This window comes from Symphalangus syndactylus, chromosome 9 (genome assembly GCF_028878055.3).
Source record: "Symphalangus syndactylus isolate Jambi chromosome 9, NHGRI_mSymSyn1-v2.1_pri, whole genome shotgun sequence".
Lineage (NCBI taxonomy): Eukaryota > Metazoa > Chordata > Mammalia > Primates > Hylobatidae > Symphalangus > Symphalangus syndactylus.
This window is the reverse complement of record NC_072431.2, coordinates 126959690-126984943: the sequence shown is the minus strand read 5'-3', so window position 1 is coordinate 126984943 and position 25254 is coordinate 126959690. Positions and strand designations below refer to the sequence as shown.

At 37.4% G+C, this 25254-nt stretch overlaps 1 protein-coding gene across 1 annotated transcript in view; it reads left to right on the top strand.

Annotated features, from left to right (window-relative positions):
- The first annotated feature begins 23110 nt into the window (after positions 1-23110).
- LURAP1L (leucine rich adaptor protein 1 like) overlaps positions 23111-25254 on the top strand; it is a 49533-nt gene continuing 47389 nt past the window's right edge. Inside the window, exon 1 of the mRNA XM_055294261.2 lies at positions 23111-24180. Coding sequence (XP_055150236.1) covers positions 23875-24180 — 306 coding nt within the window. The 5' untranslated portion in view covers positions 23111-23874. The remainder of the gene's footprint in view (positions 24181-25254) is intronic.

The following is a 25254-nucleotide window of genomic DNA, read 5'->3' as shown; positions in this document are numbered from 1 at the left end:
GGTAGATGCCATTTCTTAGCTTAAGAAAGTCCTCTTCATTTTCCTAGTTTCTTCAGAGATTTTACCATAAATACATAATAAATTTTATTAAATACTATTTCTGCATGAATAGTTATAATCATCTGGTTTACCTTTTTAATCCATTATGATGACAACTTTTATGAATAGTTTTTTAAGGCTTATTTGTTTAAATAGAGACAAGGTCTCGCCATGTTCCCCAGGCTGGTGTCGAACTCCTGGGCTCAAGGGAGCCTCCAGCCGCAGCCTTCCAAAGTGCTGGGATTGCAGGCGTGAGCCACCATGCCCAGCCTGTTTTTTAAATGCCAAACTATCTTGCATCTCAAGATAAATTTCACTTGGTTGTTATGTATTGTTGTTTTTATATGAGTCTAGATTTGATTTGCTAATATTTTGTTGAGGATTTTTGTGTCTATGTCCATGAGGGAAACTGGCCTCTAGATTTCTTTCCTTGTACTGCCTTTTTACATAAAGGTAATTCTGCCCTCATAAAATAAATTTGGAAGTACTCTCTAGTTTCCTAGAAGATATTATATAGAATTGGTGTGATTTCTTCTTTTAAAAAATTCAGTAGAATTCACCAGTGAAATCATTTGGGATTAGAGATCTCTGTTTTGGAAGATTTTATAATACTAATTCAACTTCTATAATAGGCATAGATCTACAAAGTAACGGTGAGTTTGGTATCTTGTGGCTTTCAAGAAAATGATCAAATTTATGTTGTTGAATTTATATACTTAGAGTTCTTCTTGGTTTTCCTTTATCAGCCTTTTAATGTCTGTAGCGATACAGCATCTTTCACTGTTGATAGTAATAATTTTGTCTTTTCTCTTTTTTTACCTGGTCATTCCAGCTATATGTTTATCAACTTTATCAATCTCTTCTAGAAAAAAAGCTTTTGATTTCATTGTTTTTTTCTCTATTGTGTTATTTTTTCTATTTAACTGATTTTGGACTTTATGTTTTTTTCTGATTTTTTTGGGTTAGTGTTGCTTTTCCTGCTAGTTTCTTAAGTAGATACTTATATTGTTGATTTAAGACTTTTCTTCTTTTCTAATGAAATCATTTAATGCTATAAATGTCCCTCTGAATGCTGCTTTAGCGCCATTCCATACAGTTTTATATGTTATATTTACATTTTAGTTCAGGTCAAAATATTTCCTAATTTTCTTTGAGGCTCTCTCTTAGATCTCATGGATTATTTAGAAGAATATTTTAACTTACACTTATTTGAGGATTTTGCAGATATCTTTTTGTTATTGATCTCCAGTTTAATTATATTAGTGTCAGAGACTATAGTTCATATGAATTCAATTTTTAAACATTTGTTAGGTTTTATTTTTTGATCCAGACCTGGCCTATCTTGGTTAGCGTTTCACGGTCACTCAACAGGAAAGTAAAATCTACAACGGTTTGGCAGAGTGTCCTATTAATGTCATTACATCCAACTGGCTGCTGGTGTTATTCAGTTCTTTATACTGGCTGTCCTTCTGTCAGCATGTTTCATCAATTACTAAGAGAAAATTATTGAAGTCTTCACAGCCATAATTGTAGATTTGCTTATTTCTTGTTTCAGTTCTCAGTTTTTGCTTCATGTGCTTTGAAGTTTTGCTAAGAACATACACATTCAAAATCATTAGTTTTTTTTTTTGTGAATTAACTTTTATTGTTATGTAATGCCCTTTTTTATTCTTGAAAATTTTCCTTGCTTTGAAGCCTACCTTTTCTTATATGAATATACTCTTCCAGCTTTCTTTTGATTAGAGTTTGAGTTGCATCTCTCTCTTCATCCATTAATTTTACTGGTTTTTTTGAGACAGCTTCTTACTCTGTTACCCAGGCTGGAGTGCAGTAAAATGATCTCGGCTCATTCTAGCTTTGATCTCTCATGTTCAGGTGATCCTGCCACATCAGCCTCCCAAATAGTTGGAACTACAGGCACACACCACCATGCCTGACTAATTTTTGTATTTTTTGTAGAGATGGGGTCTCGCCATGTTGCCCAAACTGGTTTCTAATTCCTAGGCTCAAGCGATCCACCCACCTCAGCCTCCCAGAGTGCTGGGATTGCAGGCATGAGCTAAGGCGCTCAGCATCCTTTTATATTTTAAACCTATGTAACCTGTTTAAAACTCTAACAGAGAATATTGATTTGTTGTTATTGTTTTAGCAGGCTGATTAGATTCTCCACATATTTTTGATTCACATTCTGTGGACTACGATTCCAAAGTTAGTTCACTATCCAAAGTGTTTGCAATGCAATTTACATCTTTCTTGTGTGCCTGCCACCCAGAGACCAGTCTGGGACCTAGACTGTAGTCTACCCTAAAGTTCAGTTGTCAAAGCTTTTGATATGCTGTTTACCATCAGACCCACCCTGGCTCTTGGATGAGCCCAGGAATTCATGCACATTTCATGAGATTGTTTCCTCAAGCTGCTTCTCTTCTGGATCTCTCCAGCACTCCCCAGCACTCAGGGGCTCTCTTTTCTGGCCTTCTAGCTAGACAGCCTAGGCTTTCATTGTTCTGCGCTACTGCACACTTCCCATGACTCAACTGGCCTGCAGGGCCAAATGGCAAGAGGATAAAGAGGGGGAAAAAGTAGCAAATTCTCCACGTTCTTTTTGGATCATAGGTCCTCTGGTCAGAGATAAGAATCCCCCTCCCTTAGAGCTTTATGCATTTGCTCACAGCTGACACCATCATTGCCCCATACAACCCCAAATGGTGCAAAAATCAGAGCTCAGCAACTGGGGCTTGTTTGGAGGCAGGGGTGGGATAAAAAGAAAAGAACAAAATGAAATGAAACAAAAAACACAATGTTTTATTCCCCAGTCTCTCTGTCCTTAGGAGCTCTTTTTTTCATTTCTTAGACAATAAAAAGAGGTTTCTTTGGAACATTTAGGGCTTTTACCTAGTACACAGTTCCCGATTTGGGCTTTGTTTAAAGTTCAAACAGGAAATACGGAAAAACAAAATTAAGCAAAACAAGACAAAATAAGGAACTAACCATGAGATCATTTATATGGTGTATTAGTTTCCTTCCTAATCTGCCTATTACCACCTGGGTCTGAGTTCTTAGAGGCATTCTGTTTAGGTTTTCAGTTGTATGCAGTAGGAAAGATGAAGTTAAATATGCTTGTTCTATCTTATCTTGAGCTGCAGAATATCATATCAAAAGCAATTTGAAAGTGTAAAGTTTTGTTGCTCCTTGCACGTTTTCATATATTTTGTTTTGACATGATATTAATTCCAAATATGAAACTGTTCGAGTTGCATAAATACAAAATAAATATATATTTTTTATTATTTTGATAAAATGTATCTCAAAATTTATTTAACAAATAGGATTCCTAACTCTACTTATTTGAATCTATGTTTAACTATTTGGATTTAGCATACATATTTTTATTGGAAGGAGGGGAGAAGACTGAGCTCATTTTCAAGATTATAATTACTTTATATATTTTAGAGACTAGATTTATGTTTCTGAAAATCATATTCACCTAAATTTTAAGAGCATTTAAAGTCAACTCATGTGCCTAATATGGATTAGAATACACATATTTACTCAGCTGCATGAGTATGATATCAGCATTGGCAGTTTAGGATCGGGGATAACAGATTAACTTTAGTCTGTTTATCACAAAGCACAAGGGTTGTGTATCTAGAGAGTATTCTCTCTTTGTAACAGCTACTTATACATAAGCAAAGACATAACTAATGAATTATGTAGATCATATGAGGCTCAATTCATGATGCCTGAAGTAAAACATTATATACAATTCAGAGTTTATAAAAGAATCTCAAATTGGTTCCAAAAATAGGAGAAAATATTCAACAAACCCCATAGCAGAATTTTGGGAAAAGTGTTAAACCTCTCTCCCTATAGGCTCAAATGACTTTTGCAGATTTTGTGAAAACATTTTATTAAATGTTTTTATACGAAAGTTAAATGTATTACATACAGTCTTTATTGTGTGTCTGAAAGAATACTAGCTAAGCACTCTTCAACAATTAGAAATGAAATCAATAAATTACATTTTCCGTGGCATTTGTCTATTCTGAACCTCTTTTTTTTTAGCCTGGGTCCTTAAAAAACTAGAGCAGTCACTGATAAGCTTTGGCAGTTATAAATCTTTGGAAATTTTAGGCCTACTTTTGTTCAATTTTAAAAAGTTTGATAATGGGTTGATAGGTGCAGCAAATCTCCATGGCACACATATATCTATGTAACAAACCTGCATGTTCTGCACATGTATTCTGGAACTTAAAATAAAATTAACTTTTTAAAAAAGTTCATGTTGTATCATTTTTAATTTTTTTGTTAATGAATGGTCCCTAGCATTATCAAGCTCATATAACAGACATCCAAAGAATATTAAGAACTTCCTGTCCAGAGACAAGATAGAATGGAAGCATGAACACAAACAAGGAGTCTTCATTTATTTTCCTGCTTCCATCTATTCATGTAGCTTTAGATAAGTTACTTTCCTAGGTTTTCATTTTCTTTTTTGGAATCCCTGAATATCTCATAATATGGGTTCTGTAACTTTACCTATATTCAGTGTCCTCTTTCCAAACTAGGACCTATAGCCTAGCCTTTCAACCTGACTTTCGGCAATACTTCCAATTTCTTTATTTTTCTTTTGAATCCTACCAAAGTAGCAAAACATCAACCTAACCACCCTTGCTCTTTACTTCAACTTCAGTCCTACTGAGACTGTTAGGAAGTCACCAAACTTTTATATCTGTGCTTCATGATTTCCCACTAAATTCCACTACGGTGGTTAATACCGAGTGTCAACTTGATTGGATTGAAGGATGCAAAGTATTGATCCTGGGTGTATCTGTGAGGGTACTGCCAAAGGAGATTAACATTTGAGTCCGTGGGCTGAGAAAGGAAGACCCACTCTCAATCTGGATGGGCACCATCTAACCAGCTGCAGGCGTAGCCAGGATATAAAGCAGGCAGAAAAATGTGAAAAGCCTAGACTGGCGTAGCCTCCCAGCCTACATCTTTCTCCCGAGCTGGATGCTTCCTGCCCTTGAACATTGGACTCCAAGTTCTTCACCTTTGGACTCGGACTGGCTTCCTTGGTCCTAAGCTTGCAGACGGCCTGTTGTGGGGCCTTGTGATCATGTGAGTTAATACTACTTAGTAAACTCCCATATATATATATATATATATATCCGCTAATACATCTACCCTCAATGCCTCTTAGGGATGTATTGAGCGCTTCCCTAGTCAGCCCCCTTTTCCTTTCCTCATGATGAAACTCTCCAACATCTCCGACAGAACAGACTGGACACTTCTAGTGACTTTTGCCTGACAATGCCTTATTCTCACTTTCCAAAATCCAGTTCATCAGAGGAAACGTAAGTGGGCATCCCACTGGCTAGTCTCTCACCTTTTCCATAGCCATGAACTATGTTATTTTTCATGCACACTATACCTAAAAACCCATCATCTGAATATCAGAACTGGTCCTAAATCGGATGCTTCAGTGGGAGATTTGTCTTCAGTTGCCTGCTATACTCACATTCCACTTGCAGTACCTTTTTCTGTCCTCTCAGCACTTTGCTCAAACTATTTAACTAGCCAGAATCCCTAGGCTTTCCAGTTCTCTTTTATAAGACAAGAAATTAATTTAGGACAAATGAAAGCATACTCAACTGCTAAAGTCATCCTCTTCAGGGAGCATTTGCATTTTGAAATAAGCTTGCCAAAGCAGGTTTCTTCTCTGTTAGAGCATGAGTCCTCTATTTGGATTTCCTAGTATATTGACTTACAGAAAGAGGGACAAGTATGAGGCAGAGGCACCCCTAAAATAAAAAAGCACCTCTTCTGCTAATGTAAAGGATCAAAAGTGAGAATATATTGTTTCATTTGATTTTGTGGGGGGTTAGATTTTGTACGATTGTATGAGAAAGATAATTTGTATGTTTTGTTGTCCACCATATTCTAAGATTTAAAATACTTATAAAATCAGATGGAGAAATGAGTAACAGGAAATTATTACATTATCTAAATGCATCTCTGATTTACTTACTAAACTGCATAAAAACTCATCACATGCTGTGCACAGTAATAATATATTATAATAATGATCTATAGTGATTCATCAAACACTTTCTATTCCTCAGTCATGAATAGTCTTACAAGTACAGAGAAAAATCCATTTCATCCCCAATAGCTATTATAAGTAATTACATATTAGTGTTATGTGTTTTTGCTCAAACTGTAGAAAGTTATTACACAACATATTTTATATAGAACAATAACCTCACAAAAATTTCTAAGAAAAAGGGATTTCGTGGCTATATAAGTTTAGGAAGAGCTGTAAACTACATACCCTCTTGGAGATTTAAAATGCACTTGACCCTATATAAAAGGCTCTGAGTTGCTCTACAGTAATCTAACTTTTTTGTAAAACTTTCCCCAAATTGATTAGACCGCTGAACTCTCCATTTCACATAATGCCCATTAACATTCTGAGCCAGTATACTTCATAACATATTTTGGGAAACATTCTGGTAGACTCTTGTCCATTGGGAGGGATATATTCTGGAGCTCTCATAAATCCCCAAATTCATGAATATCACTGTAGCATATAATTTCTGTCATAAAATACACAAATGTTGATCCTTATTGCAACAGTCACTGAAACACTTTGCTGAATTGTTTTCCCTGTGTCTGTGAGCGGTACTTGGTAGATTCATTCATGTCATAAAGTCCAAATACCTTCACTGAATTAGGCATTAAACTCTTCATTTACCCCAAACTTCATTGGTTAAAACCTGCTATTTCCTTGACTTATTTTTCCTTTACTTGTACTACAAGGATTAGCAAAGGAGTGTTCTGAGGACAATTTCTCTCTCTTTCTCTCCCTCTCATAAACACATGCATGCACACACCACACACACGCACACAAACACACACACACACACACAGAGTTTTGTTTTGTTGTTTTTGTTTTGCATTGTAGTCTTTGGGGCAAGAGGGTAAATTGTGATGCAAGCTCTCAAGGCACTACATGTATATAAGTGGAAGTAACATATAAACATGTATATATTATGTACATATATGCACACACATATATAACATATATACACATATATAGGAAATCAAACTTTCTGTTTAACCCATAATGATATACCAATGAAACAGGAATTTTGGGAAATGTTGGTGTCATATTGGAAAAGATTTTAGAGTCAAAAGAACTGGGTGTACTCTAGGCACCTTAAGCAAGTTACTTTATCTCTTTAGGTTGTATTGTCCTCATCTGCTAAACAGGATTACAATAGTTTGACAACTAGCCGAGATAAGGTATGTAAAGTGTCTGGCACCTAAGAAATTATCAAAAGGTAGTAATAATTATATAAGGAACAGCATCATATCTGAAATGAAGTCTATAAAGATTTCATGCATGACCACCTATGTAGACATCAAGGCTAATAGCATGTTTGATTTTATCAACACCTTTTGCAAGCTAGTTCATATTTAAGTAATATGAAAAATTCAATAAGCATCTCTTCCAGCTCTAAATAAAGAGGATGATACTCCCTAACCCAAATTCTGAAAGTAAATAGAGAATAACCTCTCAGAACCAGTGCTCTTCTCAGCACAGAGGCCAACAGCACACTAATTTTACATGCTTCTCCATATCGTGTATCATCTTCAGGAATTAGCAATCTTTTTCTTTGAAAACATAGCTGGATGCCAACTTTCTACTTATTTCTATTTAGGTCAATGATCGGTAAGTATTTTTTAGTAAAGAAATTAACATTAGATGAAATTATTGATAGTCCAAAGAGCAGAGATTTATAGCACTGACAACAGACAAAAGAAATGACAGTCATATGCGTATTTTTCCATGTAGAAGTTACTCTTTTTTTCTTCTCATATCCTCTATTTGACCACTGAAATACTCTCCATCTTGCCTGAAACCAAAAAAAGATGTGAATATAACATAATAGTAGAAAACTTTCATGTTCGATCCTCTTTTGTTCTACTTCCCTGTGCTGTGGCAGTGAAACTGGACAGAATCTCTATGAGGCAATGTGTCATAAATGGCAGGAATACAATACTTAGTACACCATCATCTCTCTCTGTCTTATAGACACAAACACACACACACACACACACACACACAAATGGAAACCAATAGTATAGTAGATAGTGTTTTGTGCGACTGAAATCAAACAAAACACAAACAATGGCTGGATTACTGCGGCAACAGAATCCATGCCATGGTTTCTGGGAAACTTTGGCAGCTATTTGCAATTTTAAGTGTTTGTTTTGCTAACTTTATGTTAGCAGGACTGTGAGCTTCAAGATGTGTGCCTTGTCCATTTAAAGAAGTTCCACTCATTCTGTGTGCTTCTCACCATATGAAAATAAAGCCAGAGCAAACAAATAATGCTCAGTGCTGAGTCACTTCACAAACCTCACTCAAAAGGAGTCTAGAAGGTCTTCTCACTTTCCCTGTATGGTATGGTAAAACCATAGTATTAAGCTTGTGCAGGCCACCCTTTTTAAGATTAATTGTTGCAAAAATCTTAATTTTGGAGGGGTATAGGTTAGGTTTTATTTGCTATCATCTTGTCTTTTATAGATAAAACATTGATATGAAAGAAGAAGTCATCTTTCTTAAACAAGGTTAGGTAAAATGAATTTGACCCTCCAAAAAATTCTGTGATATAGATAGTATTAGCTTTCTAATATAGAAAACGAAAATTTGATTCAGCGGTTAAGCAACATGTGCCAAACCCTCAGGAGAACCTAGATCGTAGAGCAGGTACTCTAACACCCAACTTAAATGTTCCTAATTTACACCTTTGTATGCCTTTTACTGCATTCATGAGTATGGTTCAGAAAATGTTTAGGAAACACCTTTGCCTAAGAAATATTTAATGAGGGCAAACAGTACAACTAAGAATAGTGTTACTGTTAGCAGCTTCCACTAAGTCTATGCATATAGTATAAGAAGGTAAAAAAAAATCAGTGAACACTTTTGAAGGATGCTAGTTGTATTTAAAAAGCAAATAATAATCTTCTCTCACAAACACCTCCAAAAGTGCTTAATGAAAAATGAGAAGATGTGAATGTTATGATCTCAGCTCACACTGAGGATTCTTGTAACTATAATGAAAAATCCTTGATAGATTATTTAATCTACTTATGTGTTGGTTTTCCTAGTACAACATCAAAATTGTACAACTTGGATGAGTGGTAAAAAGAATGAGTAACTCGATGGTGATACACTTAAGTTCACAATATTATTGCCTGTAAATTTCCTGTGAATACACAATCAACTGACAATCCTTTATTGCCCACAACAGTTCTAGATGTAGTAAGCGATCAAAAGAAACATATGACACACGTCATCCTGGAGGAGCCTACAGGAAGTTGGTTAGACAGAATTTACAGACATGAAGAATTAAAATGCACTAGAAGATAATATAGAATCAAATTTTATGAAACATCTTCCTCTATCTAACCACTATTGTTATCCACATTTTTTCCCCAAAAAACAACTAAAGTTTACCCGGTGAAGAGTTTTTTTGAATTTTCTAGCTTATAGATTCCTCTCTTGGGCACTTTCTATTTAAATCACATCTTTATCAATTAGCATGTATCTTTGCCTTTTTAATTTTAAAAAAATACACAACCTACTTCTCCGATTAGATTATAAGTCCCTTGCTCAAGGTCCATATATTATTCCTTCTCATATCTTCAAAGCCAGATGCTTTGTTTTGCACAATGAAGGTACTACTCATTTTTTCCAGATTATCATAAAAATGATGACAATTGTTAATGAAGTATGAATTCACAGAACAAAGCAGAACAAAGCAACCACAAAGACAACAGCAGGTGCCACTGAATTCACTTTACCGTGAGATCCAGCAGTGTGATAATTATGTCATTTTCATGTTTATCTCGTTTTTGTCCTAACATGATGCCTGACACATATTAGATATGTCAATTTTTGACAAAGGAAGAAGAATAGAAAGGGAGAGAGAATTGAAGGAAGGGAGAAATGAATCTGGGTATTAACAAATGGACTGGAATATAAGACAAGGTGCGAATTCTAGACAAGAGGGAACATTATCCACAAAGGACAGGTGGTTGAAATTGACAGTGTGTGAGTATGTATGTGTGTGTGTGTGATGTTATGTGGAGGCCATTCCAACTGGAACAAAAAATTTATTTTATTGTGGACGTTATGTTGGACGGGTGAGATATGCTTTATGCTGTGGAAGCCATACTGTGAAAATTAGAATAAATAATTTAAAATTGGAGCTAGAGGCAACAAAGCCATTGTAGATTCTTAAGATGATGAAAAGTATTTGTTTTAAATTACTTAGAAAGAGCATCTTGCAAATTAGATGAGAAGGCAAACATTAAAGGAGAAAAATACATTTAGATCAAAATGTGATGATGGAGTGATAAACTAGAACTACAGCAGGATTGCCAAAATAGAAAAAAAAATTACTGAAAGAAAATCAGTGGGGTTTGATGATTAACGGAATGTAATAGTAAAAAAGATAGAGACATCTTAAATATTACCAAACCTCTAGATGGTGGGAGAGGTGGAACTCACAAATTGTGGTGCCCATACATTAAAATAAGGAAGTATGAAAAATAGTTGGTTTGAGGAAAGTTATAAATTTAATTTTGGATGTGGTGATTTTATAGAGTGGTGCAGAATTCAAAGGGATATACTGTGGATTTTAAAAATAAAGGAATAGATAGAATGAAAAGCCAGGGAATTGGGAGTCACATGAGGTAGTAGAAAGGACCTCATATTAGAGATAAAATTAGCAAAGCCACAAGTTCTGTTTAGAGCAATGGAGAAGGTATTTAGGGTTTGAATTATTATTTTCTTTAAGTCACTTAACATCTCTGAGTATTTATGTTTCTTTTTTTTTTTTTTTTTTTTTGAGACGGAGTCTTGCTCTGTTGCCCAGGCTGGAGTGCAGTGGCGTGATCTCTGCTCACTGCCACCTCCGCCTCCTGGGTTCACACCATTCTCCTCCCTCAGCCTCTACAGTAGCTGGGACCACAGGCACACGCCACCACACCTGGCTAATTTTTTTGTATTTTTAGTAGAGACAGGGTTTCACTGTGTTAGCCAGGATGGTCTCGATCTTCTGACATCATGATCCGCCTGCCTCGGCCTCCCAAAGTGCTAGTATTGCAGGCGTGAGCCACCACGCCCGGCCTGAGTATTTATGTTTCTTAAAATATTAAAAGGTCACATTAGTTTCTGCTATAATTATCACATTATGAAGATAAAATAAAATGGCAATTATTAGAGTTCTTGGAAATTGTCAAATCTTACGTAAGTCAAATTTAGAGATCAGAGGCAGAGGTATGATCTATATAGAGGTGGATTATCTGCTTTTCCTGGGATCTTACAGAGGAATATTACTCTCCCACATCTACTTTCAAAGCAATAGAAGATAGCAAAACTATGGAAAACAAAGAATTTATTTTCTGAAAAAACAAATCCTAGGATTGGTTGAGTTTTCTTCTGTCAAGCAAACACTTTTATTTTCTTAATTATAAAATAAAAACAAGATACACTTACCCATTTATCGAATTTGTTTTACAGACTTCAGCAAAGGGACCTGAACAGGTACAAAAACAGAGACCCTGAGTAGGTAGAAGAGAGAGGCAGTGGTGCTGGTGACAAGGCTATATGGCCCTCTGAAAGCACCAATCTACAAAGAACTAGAGCACGTAGAGACTTGATCACTGGGGATTTTGACTAAGAAAGGGGAGAAAGCATTTAATAATTATTAAGCACATGAACCCTGGGTTCAGACAGAGGGGTGTTTATCCTCAGATAAACCACAGCTTCTAGCTGTATAGCAATGGGATATTTACTGGGGAGCTAAGCCACTAATTATAATATGGACACATAAGACAAACTACCTCCTGATGTTGTTGTGAAGATATGAGATACAGAGTAAGTACTCAATATCCACTAGTTGACATTATTATAAGGAAATAGAATTAAGTCTGCATTGACCAGCATGATAAGGACATCACTGTTTTCTACTTGAAGTTGTTAAATATAAGAACAAAGAAAGGGAGAAGAGAGAAAATGCCAAGAAAGGAAGAGAGAGCAAGCAGCAAGGATGGGTAAATAAAGAAGGGGAAATGGGATGAAAATGAGAAAGAATGAAGAGGCAAATAATGGAAAAGTTTGAAAAGAGCAATGGTAAAAGAAAACAGGGAAATAATGATTTAAATTAATACTTATAGTTTCAGATTTCTATATATTTTTCGTTGGCCATTATAATAGAAGCAGGACAAAATAAAATATAACTGGGAATGAAATTGGATACAAATTTTACTGGAAAATTCATGGGAAGCAGAAGGAAAGGGGAGAAAAGAGCCTTGGTGTTGGACCTATGAGAACTGATTGAAAGTGTAAAATCTGACTTCATCTAGTTCTTTTCAGGGCCTTCTTTTTTCATATCTCTATCACTATTTAAAAATATTTCTTAAATAATATACAGTGCAAGCCTTCTTAGTCAAATATGCCTTGGCCTTTATACACTACTTTAAACAAAGTACACTTATATAATTAGGAATGGTGCTATAATACAAAGCAAAGGTATTATATTACACCAGGAAACTTCAGTTCTATAAAACAGAGGTTATATTTTAGCAAGCTAGCAAATCTTTTTTTAATCCCTGTTCATACACCATTCAGAATGATGTAATGCCAGGTTATATATCAACTAAACTATTCTTTTAAACTATTCTCTGACCCAAATGCCTGTGAAATCTGTCTGGAGTTGATAGCATGCTGAAGAAATGAATAAACTCTGGCTCGATCTTCTATAGATTACCACAGTTCTCATACAAGGATAAAAAATAATTCAATATAAGATGCTCACATTATGCTTAGAAAATGAATATTAGTGAATGATGCAAGCTCATTGAGCTAGGACTTAATGCAGTTTTCTTGTGAATTGAGATATCCTTCACATAGTCTGAGATTTGCAGATTTGGTACCCAACTTTCTTTTTTTTTGAGACAAGAACATTTTTTTTCAGAGACAAGGGCTCACTGTGTTGCCTATGCTGAAGTGTCCTGCTATTCACAGGCGTGATCCCACTACTTATCAGCACAGGAGGTTCGACCTCTTCCATTTCCCACCTGGTCCAGTGTACCGCCCTTCAGGCAACCTGGTGGTCTTCTGCTCCTGGAAGGTCACATTACTGATGCCAAACTTAGTGCAGACACCAGATCAGCATAGCACACTACAACTCAGAACTCCTGGACTCAAACAATCCTCCTACCTCAGCCTCCCCGGCAGTTCGGACTATAGGCAGACACCTGCCTTTGCAAACTTTCAATGTGTAAGATTGTACATTTAAGGTTGGCCACAGACAAAATTGTGTAATACCTGCAGTTGTATTTCATGACTCATTATGTCTCAAGCCCCTTTCCTACTCACACACCCAGACATACATACACATGAACTCTATCTCCTCCTACACAGGACTCCCAATCAAGTCTCTATAGTTTTGGTTTTGGCCCTTCCCATGATACTATCTTCTATCTCATTCTCCCTCCAGCCAGTGATTTGCTAATTAAGATGGCATGACACAAACCAGGCAAAGAGTTCCTGAATATTCATGAATTGAATTTCTTTCTAGTTATCATATTTGCAATTGAAGGGGAAAGTTAACAAAAACAAAGTGCAATGGTAATACTGTGGGAGAGATAATATTGCTAGATCATTTATTCAAAATACAGTTTTCATTTTTTAATAAAAGTAACATGTACTCTACTTTTGATTATTTTAGTCCACATAGTTATATTATGCATTTGGCAATCATCTTGCACAATTCCTAGAGTTACCCTTTGCTCTCTACTTCAGTTATTCCAAAATCAAATAATGTGCCAGAACAGGTAGCTCAATTAACTATGGGAGAGATACAAAGCAAATTTGTCTTGAAGTACCCAGAGAACGACCATATTATGGACACTTTATAGAGTTAGGTATTTTATATTTAGTATACATTTAATATTAACAAAGGGTATTTAGAAAACTCTTTATAATTATGATACAGAGTTGCTGGATAATGATATTCTTACTTGTTAAACACTCAGGATTCCCCTTCAAAAATACACTACTTAATTTCTTTCTTCAAGGTTAGAAAAAAAAAAACACCTGTTAAAAAGTCACGTATAAGCATTAAACAATAAAGACTTTCCTTTATCGCAAAGGAGTTATAACAATCTATTTACAAATAATACAAATTTGTCTTTTCAGCATTCTATTATTCTCCGAAATCATCTCTAGCACAAAACCAAAACTTAGAGAGAGACAGATGTGTGTTTCTGCTCCAATTTATACACAGCTGTCAAATGAGATGGGTTACTATTGTAACAGTGACCATTTCTGTATGCATAAAACTGATAGATGTTTACCTCTATGCAAAGGTTTCTCTCTCTCTCTCTCTCTCTTTCTCTCTCTCTCCCCCGCACCATCTCTTCCCCACTCCCTCCCCGTTTCTTCCCTCCCTCTCTATTTCTGAGACCATATCTTTTCCTACAGCACCTGAGATACTTATTGCTATATCTTCTCAACTGACCCTTTAAGATCCAGTCTTGACTCATAAACTCAAAACAAATATGAAGTGCTTTCTACTAGAGCATAATAGAATTTAAATAGAACTTACCATGTTCTTAAAACAAGCTTTGAAGTATTTGAACAACCAAAGCCAAAGTTTATTATAGAATTGAGGGTCAGCCACTGCAAAATCAGCTAAAGCACATGGTTGAGTATAGGAAAATCACCAAAGACAGAAGGAGTTGAGCAATTGCACTGTCAGCTGCCTTTGGTCTTCTGGAATGGCAGGGTGTCTGGGACTCCAGCCATTCCCTGTGAATTTGCCATGCCCTTGTCATTTGCCACATGAGACTGACAAGGAGCAGTCTCTGTGATCAAAAGGTCATAAACCCCTTTCCAGCTGCTTTTTGCACAAACTTTCATACAGCACCCTTTCACGCATGTGTTGCCTTCCCATCTTCACCTTTCTTTTAGAGCCATGACCTTGTGAACCAAAGAATGAATTCCCACATCTTTTCAGATCCGGGCTCCACAAAGTGACAGAATCAGTCTCAAATATAGGTCCTGTTTTAGAGGAAGGTGTGATAGTTCATACAAAATCAAAGGCGGAGAATGGGAATAGCCCTCTAGAACATACTAATGTCCTCTAATGAGTAATTGTAAATGAATCTTCCAAGAAAACATGTATCTCCTTTTTTTTTTTCCTTTTTTTCATCTGTCTTTGACCTCTACCACACTTGGAATATGAATTATCCAAAATCATCATCATTAGTAACATGATTTTGGCTTCTCAACAATGCAGTCATGTGCTGCATAACATTTCATTCAAGAACAAACCATATATAATATGGTGGTCCCATAAAATTATAATGGAAGGGCCGGGCACGGTGGCTCATGCCTGTAATCCCAGCACTTTGGGAGACCGAGGCGGGCAGATCACCCAAGGTCGGGAGTTTCAGACTAGCCTGATCAACATGGAGAAGCCCCATCTCTACTAAAAATACAAAATTAGCCAGGCTTGTTGGTGCATGCCTGTAATACCAGCTACTCGGGAGGCTGAGGCAGGAGAATTGCTTGAGCCCGGGAGGCAGAGGTTGTGGTGAGCTGAGATCGCATCATTGCACTCCAGCCTGGGCAACAAGAGCGAAACTCCATCTCAAAAAAAAAAAAAAATTATAATGGAAGGTGAAGAATTCCGATCACCTAGTGACAGTGTAGCTATCCTAATGAGGTGGCACAATGCATTACTTTTTCTATATTTAGATATGTTTAGATACAAAAATACTTACCATTGTTTTACAGTTGCTGACAGTATTCAATAGAGGAACATGCTGTACAATTTTGTAGCCTAGGAGCAACAGGCCATCTCATATACCCTAAGTGTGCAGTAGGCTATCCAATCTATGTATGCGTAAGTACACTCTATGATGTTTACACAGCAACTAAATCACCTGATGATGCATTTGTCAGAATATATTCCTGTCGTTAAGTGACATGTGACTATCTATGTTCAGAAGTAGAACTCTTAATAGTTTTGAAAGAGGACTAATGCCGATTTGTGGGTAATAGAAAAAACGGGTTTGCAAATAAAATATATTTATTTTATTTTATTTTGTAGAGATGCGGGTTCTCACTATGTTGGCTAGGCTGGTCCCAAACTTGTGGGCTCAAATGATTCTTCAGCCTCAGCCTCCCAAAATGCTGGGATTACAGGTGTGAGCCAGCATGCCCAGCAGAGAATAAAATATAATTTAGAACAAATCTCAGCTTTCTCACTTGATGCCAGCGGAACATTGTATGAGTGATTTCACCTCTTGGAACTTCAGAGGCATCTTATTAGAGGAGAGTTTCATCACATTCATTTTCCTGGGTTGTTATGAGAATTAAGCAGTGCAAAATAGTGCTCAATACAACCTTTCATAAAATGGTGCTCAATACATAGCAGCTTCCCTTGTAGCCAGTACTTTTTCAGTTTCTCCCACATTATTTTATCATAGTGATTTATGCTACTCTGGTGTGAAAGTGTTTTCTGATTTTAAAAAATCAGATTTATCAAGTGAATATGACCAGTAACTATCTTTCTTAATATTTTCAGGACCTAATTACAGTACTTATCTTTCATATAAGATGCATATACTCAATATGTCTCATGATCACAAAGTACGCTCATTGAATCATGCATACTTCTGAAAGAAAATCACATACATACACACACTCAGAGAACGAGGCTAGTTAATAGCTTAAGAAGGCTAATTTCCAAATGTAGAGTAATGCTCTTAAGCCGTAAGACTAGGATCTACAGTTCTAATATGGAGGGTTCTTGAATTTTAACTACCAAATAATGTCAGCTAATTCATGTATGTCTTTGCATAGAATTTTTGTCTTCTTTTTAAAATGGAAAAATGCATACAAATTTTTATTCCTTGTTCTCATTCTTCCAGGACTTCTGAAAATAAGTTCTACCCATCCTTCCAAGCCTATAGAACCAAGGATAAGGAGAAGCTAGGAGCCTAAAATATAGAAAAGAAATGATATATCCATAAGACACTGTCAGAAAAGCATACTGATCACAAAATCATGACATTCGAGAGGGAATTTTATAGTACGTGCCGAATCCTGAGGTCAAAACCATAGTGGGATAGCACAGCTCCCTCTAAACCTCTTAGACACCGTCCTCTGTATGAATAGTCATCATTGCTTTTTGTCTACATTCAGTAGGGTTATAGTTTCAATTGCATAGCTTCTGTGCTACACTTATGATAACAATACTTCAAAAAAATCTGTCAAATCCTTTTGAAATCAAAGTTCAGAGGATTGCTTCTAAGCTAGGAGATAGAAATGAAGTATTTCTTTAGGCCTTTTTATCTTTATTTTAATGATTATACTGTAATTGTGGGGGCCATCTCAAATACAATTTTAAACATCATCAATGTATTTGGTGAAAGATATCAAAGGTGGGTGGTATGAATTATGTCTATGATTATGCCACTGGATGGCATAATACGGATGTATCTGTCATTAGTTTTCTAGCCCATAAAAGCACACTTTTTAAAAAAGGCTAACAGTGGTTATTACCTAATTTATAAGTAATTTTATGTAGTGATGTAAAGTAGCCTGTCATTTTTAATAATTTTTTTGTGATTAAGTAAGTTTGTGTCTATCCTTTGCAGTGACTTTAAGTGTTCTTGGCTGTTTTTTGTTGTTGTTGTTGTTGTTGTTGTTGTTGTTGTTGTTTTATGGAGTCTTGCTCTGTCAGCAGGCTGGAGTGCAGTGGCACGATCTTGGCCCACTGCAAACTCTGCCTTCTGGGTTCAAGCAATTCTCCTGCCTCAGCCTCCCGAGTAGCTGGGACTACAGGTGTGTGCCACCATGCCCAGCTAATTTTTGTATTTTTAGTAGAGACGGGGTTTCACCATGTTAGTCAGGATCGTCTCGATCTCTTGACTTTGTGATTGGCCTGCCTCGGCCTCTTAAAGTGCTGGGATTACAGGCCTGAGTCACCGTGCCTGGTCCTTGGCTGCCTTTATACCTCCGCCAAATAAAAAGAAAAGTATGAAACAAAAAGAAGATTCCAGTTATCTCATATTATTCACAGCCTCATGTCTAAACTACACCTCTAAGACCCCACATCACTCTACAGTGTTATGACTTGAAGTCTGTCTCCCACAAAAAATATCCTGAAATCCTGACCCTATGGTACCTCAGAATGTAACCTTATATGGGGAATAGGGTTGTTGCAGTTATAATTTGCTAAATTAATTCAATATGGTGGGTGTGCATGTAAGAAGACAGAAACTTAGACACAGGCACAGAGGTAAAATAACCATGTAAAGACAGAGGCAGCGATTGGAGACGTGCAAGCACAAGCCAAGGAATGCTGGGCCTCCCAGAAGCTGGAAGAGGCAAAGAGGAATCCTTCCCTAGAGGCTTTGGAGGCAGCATGGACCTGCCCTCATCTTGATTTTGGACTTCTAACCTACAGAACTATAAGACACTAAATTGCTGTTGCATGGTACTTTGTTATGGCTAACCCTAGGAAACTAACATACACGTTTCACAAGTTCACTAATCTTCCTGCTTTCTGACCTTGGGACTCATATTCCCAATTATGGCTTTGCCTAACCCTTAGACTTAAAACTGCACTATGTTTTCTGGCTTTGTGTTTTTATTTTCTTTCTTAACCATAATTAATGATTGCCCTGTATTGGTTTTATGAAACACAGGTGTCCTGGTGCCAACCAATCCCAATTTGCAGGAGACAACTGTTAAATTTTTGAGAATTTTGCAAGCTGGTTGCTAAACACAGCCATTATTTTAAAAATTGCATTGTATAAGTTTTAATATAGGAAAATGAAAACAAAGGTAATAAATGACTAAAACTCATCACTTCCTAATTACTTGAATACATTTTACTACTCTCTGTGCTTACTACTCTTGATGCTTTTGAGGTTATTTACATGTGTTTTACCTGTATAGTGGAAACACTATGTAATGATGAACTACTTCCCATCCTTTCCCAACTCATATCTCACATTGGTAGCTTGATATCAGCCATAATGAGAGCATTTACACCATGAATGTTGCTAAAAGCTACAAATCAGTTATTTTTATATTTTCAGAGAGTTGGTTATAAACATAAACCAGCACAGCACTGAAATAACCTATAAAGTCCATTCTATAGGCCAAATTGGGATGGCTGTAGAGGAACAGACAAAAGTTAGCTGAAGAGATCTCTTTTCTTGGCCCTGCATTGTACCTTTGAGCAGGAAGTTAGAGATCAGGATAGCAAAAAAAAAAGCAAATAAAAGATGCTATTACAAATAATGAAGGCAGAGAGATTTGACCGGGATTGTGAAGAGGGGATAAGGAAGACTTAGATGCTGGTGACCTACTTTTAGTATTGTCTGCTAAATCCTCAGGGAAGTGTTTAGCTCTGATTATAAATATTAATTAGATTTCAATGAGAGACTATTTAAAGGGTCTATACACCTTAGAAAGAGACATTTCAGATAGCCTGATTGTTAGAAAGATATAGAGATATAGTAATATATATAGCATTCTCATGTACAATTGGTTAAAGTTGGTAATAAGTAGATGACTTCATGTAGTAAAACAGACCCAAGTCAGCTACAAAATTATAGGTAAATTAAATGACTCTATAAATAAGCAGGATAAAAACTTAGTAACTTTAGCAGATATATAATTCCACTGTATATGGATAGGGTCAACATTCTTAGCTTTGCTATAACATCTTCCTTGTTATGCCTATAAACTGAACAAAAATATTTGTAGAAGCGGCAGCTCTACACATTTAAAAACAAACAATGAAAGAACCTGGTACTTATTAAATAGTGACTTCCTAAAATTCTTAGGCATAATTTGAGGCTGTTGGCTGCTTGATATTATTCTGCACTGTGGGGAGTGGAGTCTCAGGTAAGAGACCCTGTACTAGCCCTTGAACTCTATGACAGCAAGAGCTGGGAATGCTGCAAACTTGCAATCAGTGCCAGAAAGAAGGTGGAAGGTGTTTCTTCTTTTAACCACAATGCCAGCAACAGATTAAGGAGTGGTGTTACCCACAGTACATGAAGCGTTGTTGAGTCTTCTCTTGCTGTGAGTATTATGTCTCAAACCAGGAAGTGTTCTAAGTGTGGAATGTGTGAAGCGTGCATCACATCAGTCTGTTGTGACTGAGGCATTCTTTCAAAACCTGTCATCTGAGTCCAACAATGTTCCTATTTAATTAGCCACTAGTTTTTCTTTCTTTTTAGTGATAAATAAGAGGCTCCCTTTCCTTCTCTGTGTATACAACATAACTAGGGAAGAAACTCACTCTCTTGAAGTGCTGCATAGTTTAACATTCATTCTTAGATTCTTTATGCATTTTGAATAGGAAAAAAAGGCAAATCCAGCTCATACATATGGTGGTCTTAAAAGGAAGCATATAATAAAGTATAAAAAATTACATCACAAATAAAAACAATACAATAACCATTTTTACAGTTTTACTCTGCAATATATTATTAGACTTGGAGAAACACTGTGAGTTTAGGTGATTGTTGGCATGGCAAATGCTACTAATCAAAGAAACAGAGGTAGTTGGAGATGGACAAGAAAAGTAGGAGCAGTGAGGGAGTGCTACTAAGAGTGATATGACTCAAGAATTTTTCCCTCTGTCTTTCTTAGTTCTCCCTATGTTCCCTCTCCCACTTGTTGCTGAACTCACTCTTACCCCCAGCCTCCATCCTGGACTCATTACTGCAAAGTCTTCTCAACTGATTCCCCAAATCAAGATGTAATTAACTTCTCAGGCTAAGAGCAATTGGTAAAACATCTCACACATTTTTGTCCTTGTTGTTTGTGGGCATTTTTGTATGTTTATTATTTTTATTTTTGTTTTTGTTTCTTGAGGCAGTTTCTCACTCTGTCTCAAAGACTAAAGGGCAGTGGCTCGATAACAGCTTACTGCAACCCCAAACCCCTAGACTCAAGCAATCTTCTGGCCTCACTCCCCCACCCCTAACCCCTTAGCTAAGACTACAAGTGCATGCCACCATGCTTGTCTAATTTTTAAATTTTTTGAAGAGGTGGGGTCTTGCTATATTGCCCAGGCTGACTTAGTTTCTTCAGAAACTTGAAAATAAACAAACAAAAAACATGCTCAAGAACCAAAGTAAAAAAAAAAAAGTTTCAAATAGTTTGAGTAAGAAATGTCCTCAGATTAAACCATATAAAGCAGTTATGGTAGCATTAACAACAATCTATTATAGATCCATAAACATTCAATGATTTTAATATATTCTGAAAACTAGCTAAAGCGTCATTCAAAATGTCTTCATTTTAAACTAAAATGCCAATAGGCATTTAACCGAAAAAAATTTAAAGGCTTGACATACTAAGCTTTTCTTCAAAAGTTTACATTTTTTTATATTTCACTGGAACAAAAGGTTACTTTGCATATACATCACACTTTTACTCTCAGAGGAGTTTCTCCTGCAGACTTCTTTATAAAACTAAATATATATATATATATATATATATATTTTTTTTTTTTAAGTTACCCTCAGCCTCAAATACTGATTTTGCAGTCTGTGATTCATAGCAAAGGAGGTGTCCTATTTTTCTATATTGACACACGATAATTTGACATTTGTTTTTTACTGACCAATTTCTAGCTAGATATTGCATCTATAAACTGCACTTAGCCAGCCCTATGCTGAACTTTGTAAGGGTTTTGTAATAATAAACTGTTCTTGACTGAAACACAAGCCTTTCATAATTACATGTCACAGTGCAATTCTTATGCAATGAGCTTGTGTTTTTCCAAATTTAGGACCAAGCATGTAGTTTTATCAGTGAGCTGAGATTTGGTCTTGTTTTCCCTTGATTCTATAAGTGGTGGTTCTAACTTTGAAATGGGTCATCTAACTTATAACTATTTTCTTCATTTCTTTTTAAAAGGGAGAAATAGCATGCAAATTTCTGGCATGTTGACAAGAAAGTTCAGCATTTTTTCCCTGACATGAAATATTTCATTTAGAATGCCTATGTTTCCTCTACGTATAAGGTTTCCTAGAGTCTGATATGATAAAAACAAACTCTGAGATGTATATACCTATGCTCTTACAAGTGTAAAACCTGAATGATGTCTATGGAAATGGAGCCTCAGAGTGACCAGGAACACAAATACTTATATGTCGCAGGAATAGAAGGGCACATACTTCGAAATATTTCAATGGAAATCAAAAATTGTAGTTTACTGGATTGAAATTAGTATCCTCTACTTAAACATTTTTGACACAAACTCAATGCTGATTCAAATCTGTAATCCATGTAGCTCATAATAACTTACTTGGTAGAAGTACCTCAGATTAATGAATTGTACAATTGTACAAATTAATAAATTGTACAATTTTTCAACTGTACAATTAATTGTACAATTTGTATAGTTGAAAAAAATCTATAAATTAATTTATAGATAAATTATCAAAAAAGGCAACATTTTAAATAGTTATTCCTAATATTTTTTCGCCCGTAATTAAAGTAAAAGTAAGTATCTCAGCAATTGCTCGCTCTTAAAATTTCACTGCTATCTCCGCAGTTACATAAGTTATTCTGGCTATTTAATTTTTCACTTTTGTTTGCATACTGTAACAGTTGGCAGGATAATTAATTTTGATTGTACATTTCCACTGAACTTTTGATGAAATTGTTTCACTCTTTTTATTAGTATAAAATTATTTGGAAAGTCTTCTAAAGAGAGGTTTTGTTTGTTTGTCCTTTGAGGAGGGTAGAGAGATGGGAAACGAAGACGCCAAATATAAAGTCATTCCTCTATCTCTCATTTTAAAACCTGTTTTAAAGGTTGTAGCTAGTCAGGAAAACTGAAAAATCAACTGGTATTCCTAACTAAATCAGGACTTTGAAACTCTGCTACTAGTGACAGGGTTGGGAAAATTCCTCTTGCTCTTCTTGTCTGTGATATACGGTAGAAGGGTTGGTCCTGCTTTGGTCCACCTGCCAGCGGAGTTTAAAGTTTCCGAGGCTCAGAGGAACACAATGACTTGGATCAAACAGCCTAAATGGGAAGAAGGACATTTTTGCTGCATCAAGGAAGCCGTTAAACTCCTGCTAAGCTAACTAGCTCTTTTTTATGCGTCCATTCACACGACCGAACTCCTCTTTCACTGACCAGAGATTATTTCTGACAATCCAGGATATACCGAAAGCTTGGAGACATATGGCTGGAAAATGAAACGACCCAGGACATCGTTTCTGGCTGCATCATTATTTTGTGTCACGTAGTACCAGATGGGCAGTCAGTGAGCAGCGCAGGGATGTGAGCGGACGGTTTTATAATGTGAAAATTTTCCCTTGGTAAACCTAAAACAGATTTCATTTCCCTCTCTTTTCTTTCACGACTTTCCCCTCTTTATTCCCCCTCTCTCTGCAATATCAGTGAACTCAACTTTGCAGTGAGGTGGACAAAAAGAGAGAGAATGAGGCGACCTTGATCATCTTAGTGTCGGAGGAGTCGCAGCGGACTGGGAACTGCAGCTGCGACCCCCCGCGTCCTGTGCGGATTTCAGGGCTGATACCGCGTAGACGGTTATGGAAAGAACGGTACACCGGGCACGCGGAGGATAGAGACCCTGGCGCCCGGAGAGGTCTGCTGATTTCGCAGCAGCCTTCGAAGCCGTGGCTGCCTCTCATCTGCGGCGTTTTATTACCATTATCGCCGTTCCCGAAAAGTCATGGAAGACGGCCCGCTGCCAGACCTCAGAGACATCGAGCTGAAGCTGGGGCGCAAAGTACCCGAGAGTCTAGTGCGCTCTCTCCGTGGGGAGGAGCCGGTTCCCAGGGAAAGGGACAGGGACCCCTGCGGAGGGAGCGGTGGTGGCGGCGACGGCGGCTGCAGTAGCAGCAGCAGCTACTGCAGCTTCCCTCCCTCCTTGTCGTCCTCCTCTTCGTCCTCCCCAACCTCTGGCTCCCCACGAGGTAGCCACTCTAGCGCCCTGGAGAGGCTAGAAACCAAGCTTCACCTCCTCAGGCAAGAGATGGTGAGTGTGGTGCGCCAGCCGCGGGGGCTGGGACCTGGGCTGGGCCAAAAGATGGGGAGATCTGAGAATGGGGCTGGGAGACAGGACGGCAGGGGCTGCAGAGAGGAGCGCTGGGCGCGTGGGAAATGCTGGGTGGAGGAACGAGCAGGGGGCGCTCATCCAGAGGCAGCTGCTGCGAGGCTTGTTTACCACGGACTTTGCTCGGTCACGGTTTGCAAAGACAGCACAGTCGGCTGGCTCCACTCTGTGTACTTTCGGACAGCGCCGAGTCACTGCGCCGGGCTCTATTTAGCTGCCAGCCGGTAGCCTCTTAGGCACCAGCCCGTTGAGAGTTTGCAGTTATTGCACCCATCTAAGGCCTGCTGTGTGCTGTTAACACTTCGGGTAGGTTCAAAAGTGGCTAAGTCCAATGCACGTACTGCAAAAATACTTCCTGGTTTGCTGGGAGGTGGCGTGGCAGGGTCCTTGCAGCCCTCCCTCCCAGCTCACCCTTCCACCAGTACCGCTCCGCCCTCCTGCCCTCCCTTCTTGGTGCAGCAGCGGCAGCTGTTCCAAGGCCACTGTTGAGCAGATTCTCCACAGCTGGTTCTGAAAACAATGGCCCACTCGTCCCTGACGTACTTATGAATAGCTTGTTTCACTGTTTTGATCCCAGCGAGCAGGTGATCCCCAGGCCCAGGGATCTGCTAAGGACCATCTCCCACCCTTCTCCCTCAAGTCTCAATCTGCAGTTGTTTTCCCTGCTGTTTGCAAACGTTTGCCTAAGCATAGGACAATGAGACAAGTACAAGGTCTAAAAATACTCATTCTGGATGTATTTAGACTAAGACACTATTTACTTGCCATGAGCTCTTGGGCATGTCACTGCACTTCTGCAGACCTCCGTGAATTTGATGAGCTGGTTAGAGAAAATGATCCCTCCCTAAGTTCTTTGAAGAAACCAACCACAAAGCAACAGCATTTTCTATTAGCTTGGGGATGAGGAAAGTTGCAACAGTGGGCCTCAAAAAGAGGGAATAATTTCATTAAATTAACTTCACAGTTGCTTTTGATTTGCTTCAAAGTAGGCTAGGA